A 17225-nucleotide genomic window follows, 5' to 3' on the forward strand; every position below is an offset into this window, starting at 1 on the left:
CTAACTTATCTGAATTAAATATAAATATAAATACTCAGAACAGGTCACCTGGCAGACAGATGATGCCTAGTTGGAGAACATTCTTGATGGTGGGGTCATGTGAAAGGGCAGTAATCTGACTTCCATGTTCAGGAGAGAGGTTTTGTAGCTGGGCAGAGGAGCTCTGGAGAACTGCCCCATTCTGAAGCGCAGTGATCTGTTCAGCTGTACAAAATAAAATTAAGAATTAACTTTTTAATTGACCAAGTTTAAAATGCATAAAAATAAAATACAATAAAATACAGATGACATTTATAAAGATTTGTCGGAGGTAATGTAATTTACTGGGATTCTGCCTGCATACATGTTATGTATAATAATGGTAAAAGCGATCAGATGATCATGAAACTCCCATCTCTGTGATTTACACAGAAATTCTTTATGCCCCTCAAATCAGTCATAATTACTACAAATGTCTTCTAAAGCATTACATAACAGACTACGCATTTCTGGAGTTCCCATCTGGACAGTATTTTAGTTATTAATTTCCAGACCATTCAGCTGTTATGACCGTTCAGCTACACTATGTGGTGCAGTTGGGCTCTCTCTCTGATTATCACACAATGTTAACGACAACTAAGTCTTTCTTGTCTTCACTTAAAAAAAAGACATCAAACAGACTTCTCCTGCAGAGGAGAGTGAGGGAGCAGTTATTTCTGGCCCTTCATACTGGAATTTTGTCCAGCATAAATGGCTTCATTCTGCTGAAGTGGGGGATGAGATGGAGGCAAGGAGAATTCTGCACTGGAATGCTGTACAAACTACGACCTCTGACACTTGGCCCCATGTCATTATGTACTCTTTTTGGACGACCTTTTGTCAGGACAGACTGTCAGGACAGCACATTCCACTCTTTGTGAAGGAGATGAGTCAATGTCATCTGTTCATCAGACCACTTGTAAGAGACCGGTTTTGTTACAAGCGTGTAACATGACATTGAGCTGACCCTCTTGTCGGATGTCGACCAGACAAGCACACAGCTAGAGCGTAGTCTAGAAAGCAGATGTGTTTTCTCTTTAAACAATCACTCATATCAATCATGCTTACACATGTTTATGTATAATGTGGGCTCTAAAAGATACATATTATACAGAGAGGCATCTTCAATCAGATCCCATCCCATTTGAAAACAAAAGTAAGGTTTGGATTAAACATTATACATTTCTTTCAAATGAAATCTACCATGCAATGACTATCCTCTAATCATAAACATCACTAGGTGAGGAATCCCATCAGAGCCAATAACAGCTTTCTATTAGGATACAACTTTGTAGTATGCAATGAATTCTTTGTTGCTTCATACCATTTTTTGCTGCTTTCCGTCTGTCTAGTTTTGGGGACACAAGTCCAAATGAAGTGCATTTCTTGCTTCGTTGGACCTGAACTCCAGGAACCATGGGAATGACCTCTGGACAGACATCACTGCGACTCCTGCTAGCTGGTCTATCCTCCTGTGAACACTCCCTGGCTGACTCTGATACTGAGGAAGCAGAGCGAGCTTTAGGCCTGCTTTTTGCCGAACTTTTTAATGCCAGCACAGGGTTTTCACCACATTGCTTGGGTTTTTGTTCGACTTGACTGTTTTGTTCTTGAAGCATATTCATACTTTTCTGTGGGTGAGGAATTAGAGAAGGTCTCTGTCCTGTAGGTTGTTGAAACGATTTATGAAGAGGTGCAAAGCCATATACAAACTGGTCTGTTTGCCTTCCCTTGCCTACACCTTGACATTTGTAGCCACCAGTTTCTTGTCTGTGACTTCTGTGATCTGGCAAAGCCCTTAGTCCCATTTTGGGCAAGTGTTGTGTTTTGTGATGTTTATGCACATTGGTCCACATTTGATGAGGTTCCTGCTCGGTCGGGCAGGTCTGTTGCCTGTTGAAATGAACTGCTCCAGTATGTTCTGGTACAGTTTTCTGAAGACTGTCTGAAGGTTTTTCAGTAAGCAAGTGCACTGACTGTTCAGATAAGCTGACACTTGGCAGTGCTGTGTTCAAGGACATGATTATTGCATTCTTATTCATTTGAACTGAGTTCTGGTCCTGCTCAGCTGAATCTGGACAGGACTGCATTAGGTTTTGCCCAAGTTGGGATGAACCCTGCACTGGTGAATTACTCAAAGAGTCAATCCCAAGGTCAATCTCTTGTACCTCATAGCCTGGTTCTGCTTCTCCCAAGCCTGGCCATGTTTCCTCCAAGGGCACTATTGTGTTTGCCTTCTCAAAACTTACTGGGTTTTTTATAGCTGCTAAGTAAGACTGACGATGCCTACCCTTGGATTCAGAACCCTTCTGTGGATCTTCAAAAATCTGATTATTTCTTGAATATGGAACACAGTGCTCAACCTTCAATCCTGAGGTTTGAACACATGGAGTGCTGTCTTCTTTTGAAAGTGGAGAATGAGGTCTGAAAGACATTGGAACTGAAGGTGTAACAGACATTTTAAAGCTTAAAGCATCCTTCTCTTTGGCAAAATCCAAAAGATCTACATACTCCCCCTCTAGCTCTTGACTGGACCTGCTGTCCCATGTATTTGGAGAAACCCAACCAACAGGTTTGCCTACAGGATTGCTTACAGGTTTCCTTTGTTCCATCCGAACAAATTTGTTGCCACTTTTCACTAATTGATGTGAACCCGCAACACCATTTTTAGCTGGAAGGATCATGGTTTCTGGTTTAGGAGTTTTGGAAAAAGACATGTTTACAGGAAACTGTGATTTGGGCTCGTCCTCAGAATTATCCTGCTTTATCAAATCTGCAGTTGTGCATGATGTTTTTGATTGAACCTTAGCTTTTGGCCTGTCCAGAAATTCAGGATTGATCACTTCTGCCCAGGGCACCTTCACAATCCCCTGATCAGAAGAAAGCACACACTGATGTAGCTGATTACCATGGCGACCCTCATTGATTTCCTTCAACCAAGCTTCAGTGAAAATGCAAGGGTAAGATGTCTCTGGGATAGGAGTCTCCTCCACAGCAGGGCCTTCTTGTGCCCTAAAACCTGCTAGTAACACTAGATCCTCCTCTGCCAAGATATCCTCTTGCACAAGGAGGCTCTTGAGTACTATACGGGCTGACTGTTCCCCAAATGGTTCCACCTGTAAGTAGAAGTCTCCAGGACGTAACAGTAAGGGGTTAATGGGGGCTAGTTGGATCACCACACGGTTTCTCAAACAGAGAGGCCAACCTTCACACTGGAACAAAACATCAGAGTACTCAGCCTAGAAAGAGACAAAATAGAGGAAATAAAAATTAGGATTTATTAACATTTATTAACATTCTATTCACTTTTAGTAGGAAATTTAAGCTGAAAACTATCAAGGTTTCTGCATGATCTTACTTTTTAACTATGGTTTCCAGATAAATATTATTGAGTCTGGCCAGATTTCATTGTATCTTATTCTAAGGAAATTCATCCTAAGGAATTGCCTTAGAGGGCTTTTACTTCTTTTGAAAATTAATGGAAGTGGAAACATCTTGGATCTAGGCCAGAAAACTCCACAAGGAATAAAGTCAGTATAATGGCTTCAGTGTTTTTTAGTGATCTTACATTTAACCCTCTGATTACTGTAATGATAATAGAGGAAAAACAAATGCTGTCTTCAGGCATGTGTAGTGCTGAATAATCTGTCTAATGTTGAGATGATAATGATGTAGAAGGCTAGTAATTTAAATTACTCCATTATATGTGTGATTAATGTGTTGTACTCACACAGGCAGCCTGCTGCACACTCTCAAGGATGTGTTTGGCTGGAATGAGGTAATCCAAAAAGCACTGCAGTGCATCTCCCTGGTAACGTGCCTCGATGGTACGAAAGAGCTGGCTCAGGACCGTTGGAGCAGTGGCCTCAAATGGGGGGTAAAGAGATGACAATGCACTCTGTATGGACCAGTCCAGAGAAGAGGAAGTCTGAGAGAGAAGTCACAGATAGAGAGATAAGGACAGATCAACAAAGATTGCAATGTACTGGGAATGCAAAAAGAAACACTGTGTTAACATGACATCTGAGAAACCACCCTTTGATTGCTTTTGCTTTATCAAAGATGACAGGAAGTGCTGGAATTGATTTGACTTCTGTTTAAGCATGGAGTGCATTTAGGAATACTGTGTCATTTTCTAGTCATATCCCATTTAAATGATTAACCACCAACAGAAGCAAACCAGATTAGACTAGAAAAAAGAAAACACAATAAAACATGGTCTGAATCACATGCATGCAATTATGTGGATGAATACACTCCACTTTGTGTGAGTTTACATGTGTCAATAAGGAGTATGTGATGCTTTACATTAAAAGGACCTTAACTTATACTGTTTACTGTTTTAGGTAACATTAACAAGTCACAAACTACAAAATAACACACTGTAAGTAATGACAACAAAGTATTTGGCTAAAAGTTAAGTAAATTAATGTGAATAATTGTTACATAAATAATAAACATAAGCAACTTCCATCCTTAATGACCTTAGGTCTAAATATGTAAAATATAAATTTTAGCATTCTTCTAGCATATGTAACAATAAAGTAATAAAGGTTTGCCCTTCATTTGAAAATTACAGATGATGTAAGAGGTTGTTACTGTAATGTAACCTATAAATAAACAGATACATCCACTGAAGCTCTGCATTAAACCATGTTTATCTGTTTGTGATTAAAAGAAATCAACATATATTAGAATGTCAATCATTTTGGCCAGTGCATGTAACTGTTTGAACAACCTTTAGTTGCACTTGATGAATAAACCAAGAACCAAATCACATAAAAACAAATCAAATTATTCAATTAATATGAATAATGCTATATACACCGATCAGCCATAACATTATGACCACTGACAGGTGAAGTGTATAACACTGATTATCTCCTCATCATGGCACCTGTTAGTGGGTGGGATATATTAGGCAGCAAGTGAACATTTTGTCCTCAAAGTTGATGTGTTAGAAGCAGGAAAAATGGGCAAGCGTAAGGATTTGAGTGAGTTTGACAAGGGGCCATATTGTGATGACTGGATGACTAGATGACTGGATCAGAGCATCTCCAAAACTGCAACTCTTGTGGAGTGTTTCCAGTCTGCAGTGGTCAGTATCTATCAAAAGTTGTCCAAAAAAGAAACAGTGGTGAACCGGCGACAGGGTCATGGGTGGCCAAGACTCATTGATGCAGGTGGGGAGTGAAGACTGGCCTGTGACCATTATGCTTGGTTGATGTATAAAAGACACTAGTTCATATTGGTCTTCATGGACTTAATTATAGTCATGGACAGAAAAGCATTATTTTAAGAATTTTTCTTTGGGTTAATATTCAGCATAAATAGATTTATGAGCTATTCTGCAAGTGCAAAGTGGGAAAGACTAAACAAAGTGTAGTGAAAGCAGCATATTAGATGCAGTCTACCATATGAATACTACAGGCTTAAAACCAGTAATTATTATTCAATCACAATAAAGAAACATGCAGAAGTTTTAAAGAAACATGCAGAAGTTTTGTTATGTCAGATTTGGCTTTTCACTTAAGATCTATAACATATCTGTGACAGCTTTTAAAACTACATCTACAGTTCTGGGATTACAGGTATATTTATATAGAATGCTCCAGACAGATGCTGTTGATTGCTTTGCTTGAATAAGAACTCAGACAGGAAGTATTTTATCTGTCTGGAACAGAGAAACAAACATCCAAGCATGCAAAAAGAACCACCCCTAAGTTTGCTCTCTGTGAACGGTTGTCTGCAAGTCATTCTTGTAACATTACAATAATCCTGGTGATGAAGGCTTCAATCTAGCCTCAGTGATTTCATTAAAACTCACACAAATACATACACTGTACACACATGAACCATCCATGCATATTCACACACACATTAGCCAGTCCTAATTTACATTGCATCTAAAATATATGGTTTATTAAATCTAGACTGATTTTATTTATTTATGATGTTTCACAATTTTATACAGATCTCTAGAGAACTGCATAAAAATTGTAACAAAAACATTGTAAATTATAGTCTCTATTATTTTAATCATTTCTTTGTTTAATCAAAAGTAATATTCCATTACAAGTGTTTTCCTTTGAAATGTGTTCCTAAGCCTCAAAACACTCAAGCAGTATTTCATGACATCAGTGTGAAATAAAACTAGCTGCCATTTTGTGGGTTGCCACAATTGAAAAAAGGGAGATGATGAAGAGTTTAGGTTTCTCCCCTATGAAGCCTCTATCCACAGCCAAGACATGAGTGTGAGGTGTATTCTATTAGTCATACAGTAACACAGACAGCAGTGCCTGTGAGGTCATGCCCTTACCTCAGAGGAATGCTGGCTCTCGATTTTTCCTAAGCTTTTTTTTTCTAGCCATAATGAATTTATTTGATAGAGAGTCATTGAGCTGTGCTGATGTGGAATTCACTGACTGTGTTAAAGACTGTAATACATTGCAGCTGTAGCCCATGAGATGTGATATTCTGTTTGCCTTTTCATCAAGATCTGGGCTTCTTCTTGCAGAACTTCAATGCAACGGCATGGTCTTAAACTTGTTATTATAAACATCTTCTTATAATCAAATATTCCAGGTACGTTTAAGTCAGAGACAGAAGCAAGTAGTTATTATGTTTGACTCAAGAACTTTTAATCTGATGATAGGCATAGACACCAAAATGAGTAGAATGAACTGAACTCTCTGTATGATAGATAGTAATTTGAAAAAATATGTCATCTAATGCAGTTTAAAATATTAACTTGTAGACCAATTTTTTTGCATGATTAAAAACTGTTTCCAGTTGGTTTCTCTGGCTCAGCATGTCTAGTTCAAGGTGGTCTTTTTTTTGTTCTATGCAGGCTTCAGGATCCTTTGGCTGACCCCTCTCTCTCTCTCTCTCTCTCTCTCTCTCTCTCTCTTTCTCTCTCTCATTCTCTCTCTCTCTCTTTCTTAGTAAACATTCTTTGTCTTTGTTCTGCCATCTTGCATCTCCTTAGGCATTATATATACTTTGCATTTGTTTATTTGCATACAAGTGAGGGCATTCTTTACATGTTGTCCTCTAAGTGCTTACAATTATACTTAACCATAATGGGAAACATTTTACTGCAAAATGCATGGAGAAGAAGCAATGGATGTGATAAGGCTGAGGATCAGTACTTGTATCTGGGTTCTGCATCAATGATGCCATGTAATTTGGCCTTTTTCTAATTTTACATTATATAATAAACCCCTACTGCATGCACAGGTTATGTGAACTACTATGGCACTTTAGCTAACTAACTAAAATAAACTAAAACACTGTTCAATAACTCCAAATAACCAAAATATGTGTAAACATGCCCATTAGGGTAGCTGCAGCCTTAAACACTTCTGTCAGTATCTTGCAACACATCGGCACCTTCCAGCTCATTATATCTGAACAGTGTTTTATTACACTGAGACTAAACGGTTATATGTACAAAATTACAAGTTGTGAATATAGTGCATAGTCACCTTAATCAATCATTATTGCATTAAGTCTGACTGATGCACAATACCATAAATACACACAAACACCCTGATAAAATGTGGTAGTTGTGCTTATCATAGCTGGTTTACACATCTGCTTTGAAGCACATTTATGTGTTTGCATCAAGGGTTATGGAAAAGAGTAGCTTACCTTAGCCTGCCAGAGAGCATCTGCACACTATGTTTACCCATTAACGTCAGGGCTCTATGCAGGCCACTCGAGTTCTTAAAAATCAGCCTTGGCAAACCTGGAACATGTTTAGGCCCCTAGGTTGAAGTAAAGGGACATCTTAATGCTACAAAGACATTTCCGACAATTGTGTGCTTCTAATTTTGTGGTAACAGTTTGGGCAAGGCCCACATATGTGTGTGATGGTCAGGTGTCCACATATTTTTGGTCACCTAGTGTATACTCTATGAAGATCTTTACAGAAGAGCTGCATATTTCTAGGCATTTTCTGTTAAATATTTAATTTATAGAGATGCATAAATAATAAATAAAATGCATAAATATTAATTATATTCATGCATTATCATTTAAATAACGTAATAGTTAATCCATTTACTTTGCAGAGAACAATGAACTTTACAAAGCACCTTACTGCCGCAAGAGAATAAGATCTTGCTGGAAAGCCAAAAATATCCACATGCTCCATATTCCAATAGACCTTAATCCAACATGTGTTCATTCTTCAAAAGGAAAAGTCTTGTACTTTCAGCTGTCAAATTTCAAAAGACCCCCTCCCTCTTTTCTCTCAGCAAGTATCTCACTCCTCTCCTTTCTTCCTGTCCCTCCCCGCTTTCTTAAAGGGGACAGTGTTGTCTTTGTCTTGGTGCCACTCTTATTTAATTCCTTACAGAGGGACCTGTGGCATAATGTTCCCCATTCACACAGCTTGGGTCCTTTTTTTGATCTTTGCACTGCAACCCAATGAAAACTGTGTAACCAACTAACACAAGCTGTCTGCTTACCCATCCCCATATTTGTTTAACTATTTTCCCATCTGTCCATCTTAAGAATTTTCAAATTAGTTTCCATGCCATTGTCTAATCTGCCTTCTGTTGGTTGACATGCATTTCTATTCTGCTGTATCTGATAGCTGTGTTTAAAATATACCAACCTTATATATTAGCTATGATATTTGGAGGACTCCTCAGAAGATTTAACATGCTATTTGAATGTAAGCTTTCAGTATAAGAACTCTACGGACACCTGAGAATTTAGACATAAAGATATTAGTAAGATTAAAATGTCATGTTTGAATTTTCAGCAAAGTTACACATGAAGAACAGAAAATGTAGAAGGCTCAACAATCACATTCAGCTGTACTGTTTGCCCAACAGTCCATTAGAAATGAAAATGCAAATCTCAGCACCTGCAGTCAGCCTTGGAAAAACACAGACAGAATTTGCAAGACTTTACCACTGCTTTAACATGCAAACTCAAAAGCCTCAATTACGGCCCCACCTTTATGCAGTCTGTATTCTGTATCAAGCAATAGGAAAGTAGATGGGATATAGAAAATTCTTGTGAAGTGTGCTATGTAGCCAAAATACCAAAAAGTGCAACTGATGTAGAAATAACAGAGCATGGTGTTCTGTCAGATATCAGTGGCTGAACATCTGGCTTAGGGTACAACTCATCAGCCTTCTCTCTCTGTGTGACTCTGCCAGGCCTTCTCAGGGTCAAAACACACAGAATTTTATTAGTAACACATGCTCCATATTGTCACTTCTCTCCAGTTGTGGCTGAGAAAAATAATAAATCCTGACTAGGCCACAAAATGGGTCAGTAAACAACATTCTTCAAGTTAAAAGTGGTGTAAGACTTGTATTGGTTAGCTCAGAGACTGAATAGGATGAATGGTTTTGAGCACAAAAAATTAACCACAAACTATCAGAACTTCTTTAATGTGCACACGCATAGATGATGCACACTGGCATAGCTGCTGGGATGCTTAGACTTAATCTAAAGCAGATTTATACAGAGCAGACCATTACAGCAGATTAATAAACATTCTCAAGATAAAATAATGTTTGTAATGTTTAAATTCTCCCCTGAGCATTAGTCTAAAAAATTCAGATTACGCATAACAATAATGCACACACAAATAATAATCAAACTGTGACAGACAAAAATGAATTTGATTAATCAAAATACAGATGAGGCATTAGGTTACATACATATATATTTTTTAATTTTTTTGCTGACCCATGGCATCACTTTAATTTATCTTGCATACAGTACGATTCAGTCCTGACTTTAGTGACAGAAAAGAGTCTTTCTCTTTATTTTCTTTTGTCAACAACTTACCCTGCTACCTTTTCTTTAGTTAATGCTCCTAAGCTGGTACTGCACCAACCCTATTACCATAACAAAACAAACCCATGCCAGCACCAATGACTTCTCCTCCCAGCTTCAGCTCCCAGGCAGAAACACATTAGCTTTATCAGGTGAATCTGGCCCAGTCTCTCATTAGAAAAGGAATGAATAAGAAAATTACTTTTGCTTTTGAGGTATTTTGTCTTTTTTTTTTTTTTTTAGTTTTGCCATGCTTGCAGACATTCTATCAGAGGGTTCTCGTTTCCAGGCCAGCTAATTTAAATACCAAGTCATCATCCTTCGATCATTCCAGTAAGTGTTTGGCTTTGAATGTTTTACTTCAGGGGATTTAAGGACACTGGATGTCTTGATGCATTTGATGTCTTGCTTGTTCTGATTGTCTAGCAGCTTTTCTCTTCATGGCTGGATAGTTAGCATGGTGTGTAAAATGTAGGTTTGTGTAAGCTTATTAGAGTATTTTTAAGGGGTTGGCATGAATCCATTGAGGCCACACAAATACAGTGCAAGTTGTTTGTGTGCGTGAGAGGAGGAGTTGACTAGAAGCTGTTACTTTCCATTGACTATTGCTGCCAAACAAGCATGCTGGCTTCTGCAGGCAAAAACAAGTGTCCTGAGGCCTCTCAGCAGCTGGGAAGACGACACATAGGAATTTAGACTCTGGGACTCACAAGCCATAAAACTCAAAATATAATATTTGGTGTGACACAGCTGCCAAATCAGTCTACGAGAGAAATGCTTTTATAGAAATGTATAAAATTATTTTAACAAGTATAATATAAATGTAACATAATATAGTGTAACATATATGTAAAAGGTGTTAATAGAGACCTGTACATCTGTTCATTCATGCAGTTATCCAATCAGGTCACAATGTTCAGTTAATATTTACAACAAACATCAGGATTTTTGTTTGTTTGTTTTTATCACCATTTTGTGTATATTCTATAGACTTTGTTTGAAAATCCCAGCAGATCAGCAGAAATACTCAAACCTTTCTGGCACCAAAAAAACAAAATATACAATCTCTTTGTAATCTCAAGTTCATGTCCTGGCTGGACCAAAAATTTCCTAACTTGACCTAAAGCCAAGCTGGGTGGTGTGGGATGCTGTTATTTTTACAGCTGAATGTTTCACCTAAGGAAATCTTTTAATCACTTAAGGAAGTAAGTTTAAGCTTTTTCTCAATACTGTCTGTATACTTGGATCTGTAAGTCGTAATGCATTATGGAGAGTTGTGCCTTTTCAAATTATATCCCATTAGCTGAATTACCAGTTAAAAAACATCTCACTGATGATCAGTGGAACCAATGAAATCAATATCAGCTACATTTCAAGTGTAATAACAAAACTTATATCATAAAGGTTATAAAGGTTATATTAAGGCATCGACACTGGTTTTAGGTATCTATCCCACACAGAGCCGGGAAAACATAAACAGAGCTAAATATAATGTTCCATGACACATTATTGCTTAAACCTAAGTTGCTTACTTATTTCTGTGTAAGTATTGGCAAGAAGAAAAACAGGTATTGTACTCATACTTTTGATATTTCAGAAAAGCAAAATAAACCATTCTAGAGTTGAAGTGTAACATAAAAAGGTGAAAACATTGCTTGCCAGCATCATGAATTGTAGATCTGTCAGGGAGACCCACTTGTTCACCCTGATTATATATTGGGTGAATGTTAATAAGAACAAGTTGAATACAGAATTTTACATTAAATAAAGTGGATGCATGAAACAATGTTCGAAATTAGGCTGGACTGGCAACTGAATTTCAATAGATATACAGTAAGCTGTTTACTAAATAGATATAACCCAGTTCATCACAATAAATTAATATCACTTAAACAGTGACAGATTTAGATTGTAAAGTTATTTTTCCCATCCATGTTACACTTGCAAGGTCTAGACTGGGCACTGAATGGAATTGTTACACATTCTCTGTAGGTATATGGAGTGAATATGTGAGGATGTTTAGGAATAATAAACAGCTACCTCTCATATTCTCACCCACATATTATGAGTAAGACATTGAATCATTGTGAAATCTAAATGGCGGCTCATTGCATTCCGAGAGAAACCAGTCCCACTTAGTTTCTGTAATTACACTGGTGGAAGGACATGCATGCTTCAATTGAATTACTGGAGAAAGAGTTGAGCAATAGAAAATTGAGATGATAGCTGAAAACAGATGATACAACAGACCAGAATCATCTGCTGGCCAGAATCATCCTGCTTCAGGACAGGCCCTTCCTTTGATATGTACTGCTGTATATTGTTAGATTTGTTGAAAAATCTGCAAAGGTACATTATATTGGTCAGTTTTTTGGAGTACTATAAATATTCAGTTTGAAGGTTTAAGATTTTTTAGAATCTCTCATTTAGTCTCATTTGAAAAAAATCAGAGCGCTATAAATGGAAGGTATTCTTGAAGATAATAGTGCTTCCGTCTAGCCTCCCTATGCACCTACAGACAAGGAGGCATATTTCTGTATGCACCTAAAAAGCCAAATACAAATATCTTATTTACAATGAGCAAGTAATATATTCTAAACAGATACAAAAATAGAAATGAATTATAGGTGCACTATTCATTTTATGCTTGATTTTTTTAAGTGTGCAAGGTTTGGATTAGAGGTGCGCATCAGAGGTCAGATATGAAACTCACATGAAAAAAGATATGAAATTTATATGAACATACAGTGTTTATTCATTTGTCCTTAATAAGTGCTTGATGATGATTGCAGGGCTTTAAATTAGGCTCCAAGTTTATAGACGTGCTATATAATATTCTTGCAGTACACTTTATAAATATTAAGTTCCATTATGACTGTGTATGGAACCTGCTCTACTAATTACAACTGAAACATGACTAGTCTTTGAGGCATAACTAATTCCTGTTAATAAAAACTCCCCCATGCGCAGTACAGGACTCGGAAAACAAAAGGTGTATACTGTATACACACAGGAACGCGTGTCCCCAAAGTTAAAATATTTGTGTAACACAGTACATTCTAGTCAATACTTAGATATGAAAATATTTTAGCAAATATACAAAAAAAAATCTAAACTGTGTGGCTCAAAAGTTTGTAGTACTTCCCATGTCTGCCTTTAGTCTGCAGAGTAGGTACAATGTAAGTTAGGGTTATTGGATAAAGAACACTACTAACATTGAATCATACACAATGCACTTCAAGCAAATAGTAAAGTGACAGGCTGTCCATTTCTATATAAAAGCAGTAACCATATCTTATACCAGTCACATTCCTGCTCAAAAGCTAATCAGCAATAGTGTGAATCACAAGCACTGTAAAGCAGCACTATGGATTAGAACCACAAAACATAGACAAAGCATAACAGCAGGACCAACAGTCATACCATTTTGGCGATACTATCCACGTTATCCAGCTGTCATCTTTGTTTATCCATGCAGAAACTGGTTTCGTTTTGCAGACAGGCTTATATCCAGAGTGAACATATCTGCATTGCTGTCCAATTTAGAGATGCTTCAGTGTTTTGGCTGAAGTAGTTCACTGCCATTCTACAGCACAACAACAAAAAGTTGCTCTATGCCAGAGAGCCTGCTGCTTGATTTGGTACTCTTGCTTCCTGACTACTTTTTCAGGGAGGGAGGGAGAGAGAAAGAGAGAGAGACAGAGGTAGAGGGAGGGGAAAAAAGAGAGAGGGGGAGGAGAAAAGCTTTCTCTAACAGAGGAAATCCCCCTTAAGGCTCTTCATATTTTTCCTTAGTTGCAGTTCTGGACTTCATATCTAGCCCCCCGAACACACACACACACCGGCTATGAGGAACACACACTTAGGTATAACACACACGCACACACACACACACACACAGTTCATTCATGGACAAAAAGACCACTAAAGACCCACTGAACTTTTTTCATTTCCTCTGTTCAGCTTCTATTCTCACTCCAAGACCCCCCCCAACACACTCACTCACTCACTCACACACACACACACACACACATCAGTGGGAGAGAGAAAAACACAGACAGACACACGGGGGGGGGGGGGGGGCGAGAGAGTGGCAGACAGAGAAAGAGAGGGCAAGAAGGAGTGCAGACCCCTTGGAATGTATGGTTACACCCTTCTTGAACAGAAACACAAAGACAGACACTACAACTTGTGTGAGTGGATAATATTGATATGGTCTGCAGTTTTTAGTGTAGAATGATACTGATGTATTCTTAGACAAAACATTCTGAGGAATGTCCATGGCCTACATACCAGAAAAATATGTTAAACTGGACTCTCTCACTTGGTCTATCGTCTTTTGTTCTGCTTGCCTTTGGGACAGTACTTTAGGACCTGTTTTTATCTGTCTCACTACAGCAGTTGTGAATATTCAAATGTGCATTCTACATGAACAGAAGTTTGGGCATAAATAAAAAAAGATGGCTGAAAAGCAGCACTCACCTGTCCAGACTTCTCTCTGGGTCCTGCTGTTTTTAAATGTTCGCCTTAAGATGAGAAAAACATCAATTTAGCTCTTTTAAAAGCACCTAGATATACTTTTACTATAGTTTCAGAATAATATTTGCAGTAACACACTGACAAAAGAAGAGATTTAGAAAAAAATATATAGAAAGGGATAAATACATGCCTAAGAAAAGAAAGACAGCACAAGCAAATGTTTTTTTATTTTTTTGTATGTATGTTTTTATTTTAGCAACCGTCTCATGTCCAGAAATGCAAAAGGCTGGCGTGTTGATGCCAGATCAAAGAAGCATGATGCACCAGACATGTATTCTAAATCCTAATCTTATCAAAACCAGATGTGGACAGAGAGAGGAAGAGACAGAAAGTAAGCAAGATCATGCAGAGAAAAAGGACAGAGAGAACAACAAAGACAAAGCAAGATAGAAGATGGCTAAAGAGACAATAAACCCTAATGAAACCTCTCTACTGAATATGCAAGGTTTGTACAACAAAAATAGTTTGATTGTTAGATTGTGTTAAAAAGTCCAGGGAGAAGGAGAGAGGGAGGGGAAAGAGCTAAACAGATGTGTGATTGAACAATGCTGTAGATTGTGAGTACAGCTGCGTTTTTGCCTTTAACACAAGAATCTTAAGAAAAGGACCCTCAGGTCCTCCTCAACTACTGAGCTGACAGTGAATGTCCCCTACACTCTTCTCGTGAAATATGGGCCAAAATGTTTTGCACAACTAACAAACATACACATACTGTACACTCAGGGCAGTCTGAGAGAGTCCACCACACTGCCCTTTGAGGACCACTACTCTGATCATGCATTAGCTAAAATTACAGCATGTTAAATGGATACTGGGATCAAACCAGCTACTAATAACTCTAACTACAAGGTTTTTAAGCAGATCATTTTTTTTTTGTTATTGTAGCTCAAACTCCATCATAGAGAGACTATGGCAAGTGGTGAAGGAATGTCTGGATAGGGAGAATTTTGCAGGTGTGGGAGAGCAGCAACTATAAACAAAAGCAGGATAGAATTGTCAGTGCATGTACAAAAATTATTGTGTTTTTGAAAACAAAATGACTCAATGAAAGAAAGCAACAATATCAATAAGAACTGCTAGCTGCTAGATGTAAAGTAGGTCTTACTTGTATTCACTCGTAATTTTTTAGGGATAATCCTTACAACATATTTAATTTAACTATCTGGGGAAATGTTTGCTCTGTTTCGGGTCATCAGTATTCACTCTGTATGTATATTGTAATTTTCTATAAACCCACTGTATATGCGGCTTTGCATAAATGCATTGAGGGTGCTAACTCTGCATCATTAGAGTATTTAATTATTAAGTGTACATAATTATTATAATATAATTATTATACAGCTCTGGAAAAAAATAAGAGACCACTGCAAAATAATCAGTTTGTCATCTTTTTTTCTTACAGGTGCATGTATTGGTGAGATGAACAGTTTTGTTTAATTTTTTTGTGAACTGCTGACAATATTTCTCCTAAATTCAAAATATAACTATTGTTATTTAGAGTGTATATTTAAAGGAAATGACAACGCATCAAAATAACCCAAGATCATGCAGTATTTGCAGAGCTTTAATAACTCAAATAAAACAAAAGGCAAATAATTTGTAAACAAATTGTGTTAATGCTTTGGCTAAATAACATTTAGAAATCAGTATTTGGTGGAATAAGCCCTATTTGCATGCGTTTTGGCTCCATGCTCTCCACCAGTTTTTCACATTGCTGTTGGGGAACTTTATACCACTCTTTTTGCAAAAAAGGAAACAGCTCAACTTTGCTTGATGGTTTATGACCACCCATCTTCCTCTTAATGACATTCCAGAGGTTTTCAATAGGGCTCAAATCTGGAAATTGGGCAGTGGTCTCTTATTTTTTTCCAGAGTTGTATATAATATATAATAAAAAATATTTAATTTCATTTCCTGTTGTTCACACAATAGTTATTTTTCTTTCTCTAGCCTAATTGTATGTGCAAGGCACACGCACTTCAGAAAAATACAGCCCTGGGACCTGTGTACCACTTGAGACGGCTCTGTACACACTTATCCTGGCACACAGCACACGCAGCATCCACATGCAATCCTTCTGACATAAATGTAAGTCATACTACACAGATACGGTATCAATGTGTTTACAACCTAAATCTAATCCCAGTAATTTAAATAATCTCTCTAAATCCCAGTAATCCATACAGATATGATTTGACATGGAAGGAATCTATTTGACTGAAGGCGATGAACAAGGTTGAACTGCATTTCAGGTTTGTGCTGCATTTAGGAAGCAAGATAAAGTCATCTGGCATTAAAAAAAAGGTTTATGTCTTTAAAGTTTATTTAAGAATCTTGTTTAAAACAGTTGGCCAACAAGGGGTTAGCCATTTGTAAATCAGTTAAACTGAAAGGCACAATTTTGTACTTAATTAAGATTGAGTACTGTGTAGAAGTATGTGGGCGAATATAATACCTCATTGTTTATGAATCAGAATCGCCTACAAAGGACATCTTACTATGTAGGGGGGAAAATATCAACATTAAAACAAAAGAAGTAAACTGTAGTTGTATTCCCTTTTAAATATATTTGACTACAAGTATCCAATTCCAGTAATACTTGCCATGTTTAAATCCTCCAAAATAGTACATAAGCACAGTAAAAAATATCTAATTACCAAAGTATTTTCTATTCCTACTCATTTCCAATGAAAAATACCACTCTCTTGCAAAAGATTATCTGGCTCACAAGACCAGTGTGTGACTAACTCCCATTTAACGTTCAGAAGCATGATGTAATATATTGTAATATATGGCTATACTATAAGGCCAGTTTAGTTATCTAACTATATACTGTAAGATGCCTGATGTGCAGAATTGTTTAC

At 37.4% G+C, this 17225-nt stretch overlaps 1 protein-coding gene across 5 annotated transcripts in view; it reads right to left on the minus strand.

Annotated features, from left to right (window-relative positions):
- The window catches only part of quo (quattro), a 43078-nt gene that overhangs the window by 15665 nt on the left and 10188 nt on the right, over positions 1–17225 (minus strand). For 4 of the 5 annotated variants that reach the window (XM_058404084.1, XM_058404085.1, XM_058404083.1 and 1 more), the window contains exons 2-5: positions 14305–14348; positions 3749–3946; positions 1343–3257; positions 49–204 (exon numbers count right to left, since the gene is read on the minus strand). In XM_058404084.1, the coding sequence (XP_058260067.1) occupies positions 49–204; positions 1343–3257; positions 3749–3946; positions 14305–14348 (2313 nt within the window). Of the gene's footprint in view, positions 1–48; positions 205–1342; positions 3258–3748; positions 3947–13245; positions 13489–14304; positions 14349–17225 lie in introns of those variants that run through there. The other variant, XM_058404086.1, reaches the window with a different exon arrangement.

Source organism: Hemibagrus wyckioides, linkage group LG11 (assembly GCF_019097595.1).
Source record: "Hemibagrus wyckioides isolate EC202008001 linkage group LG11, SWU_Hwy_1.0, whole genome shotgun sequence".
Classification (NCBI taxonomy): domain Eukaryota; kingdom Metazoa; phylum Chordata; class Actinopteri; order Siluriformes; family Bagridae; genus Hemibagrus; species Hemibagrus wyckioides.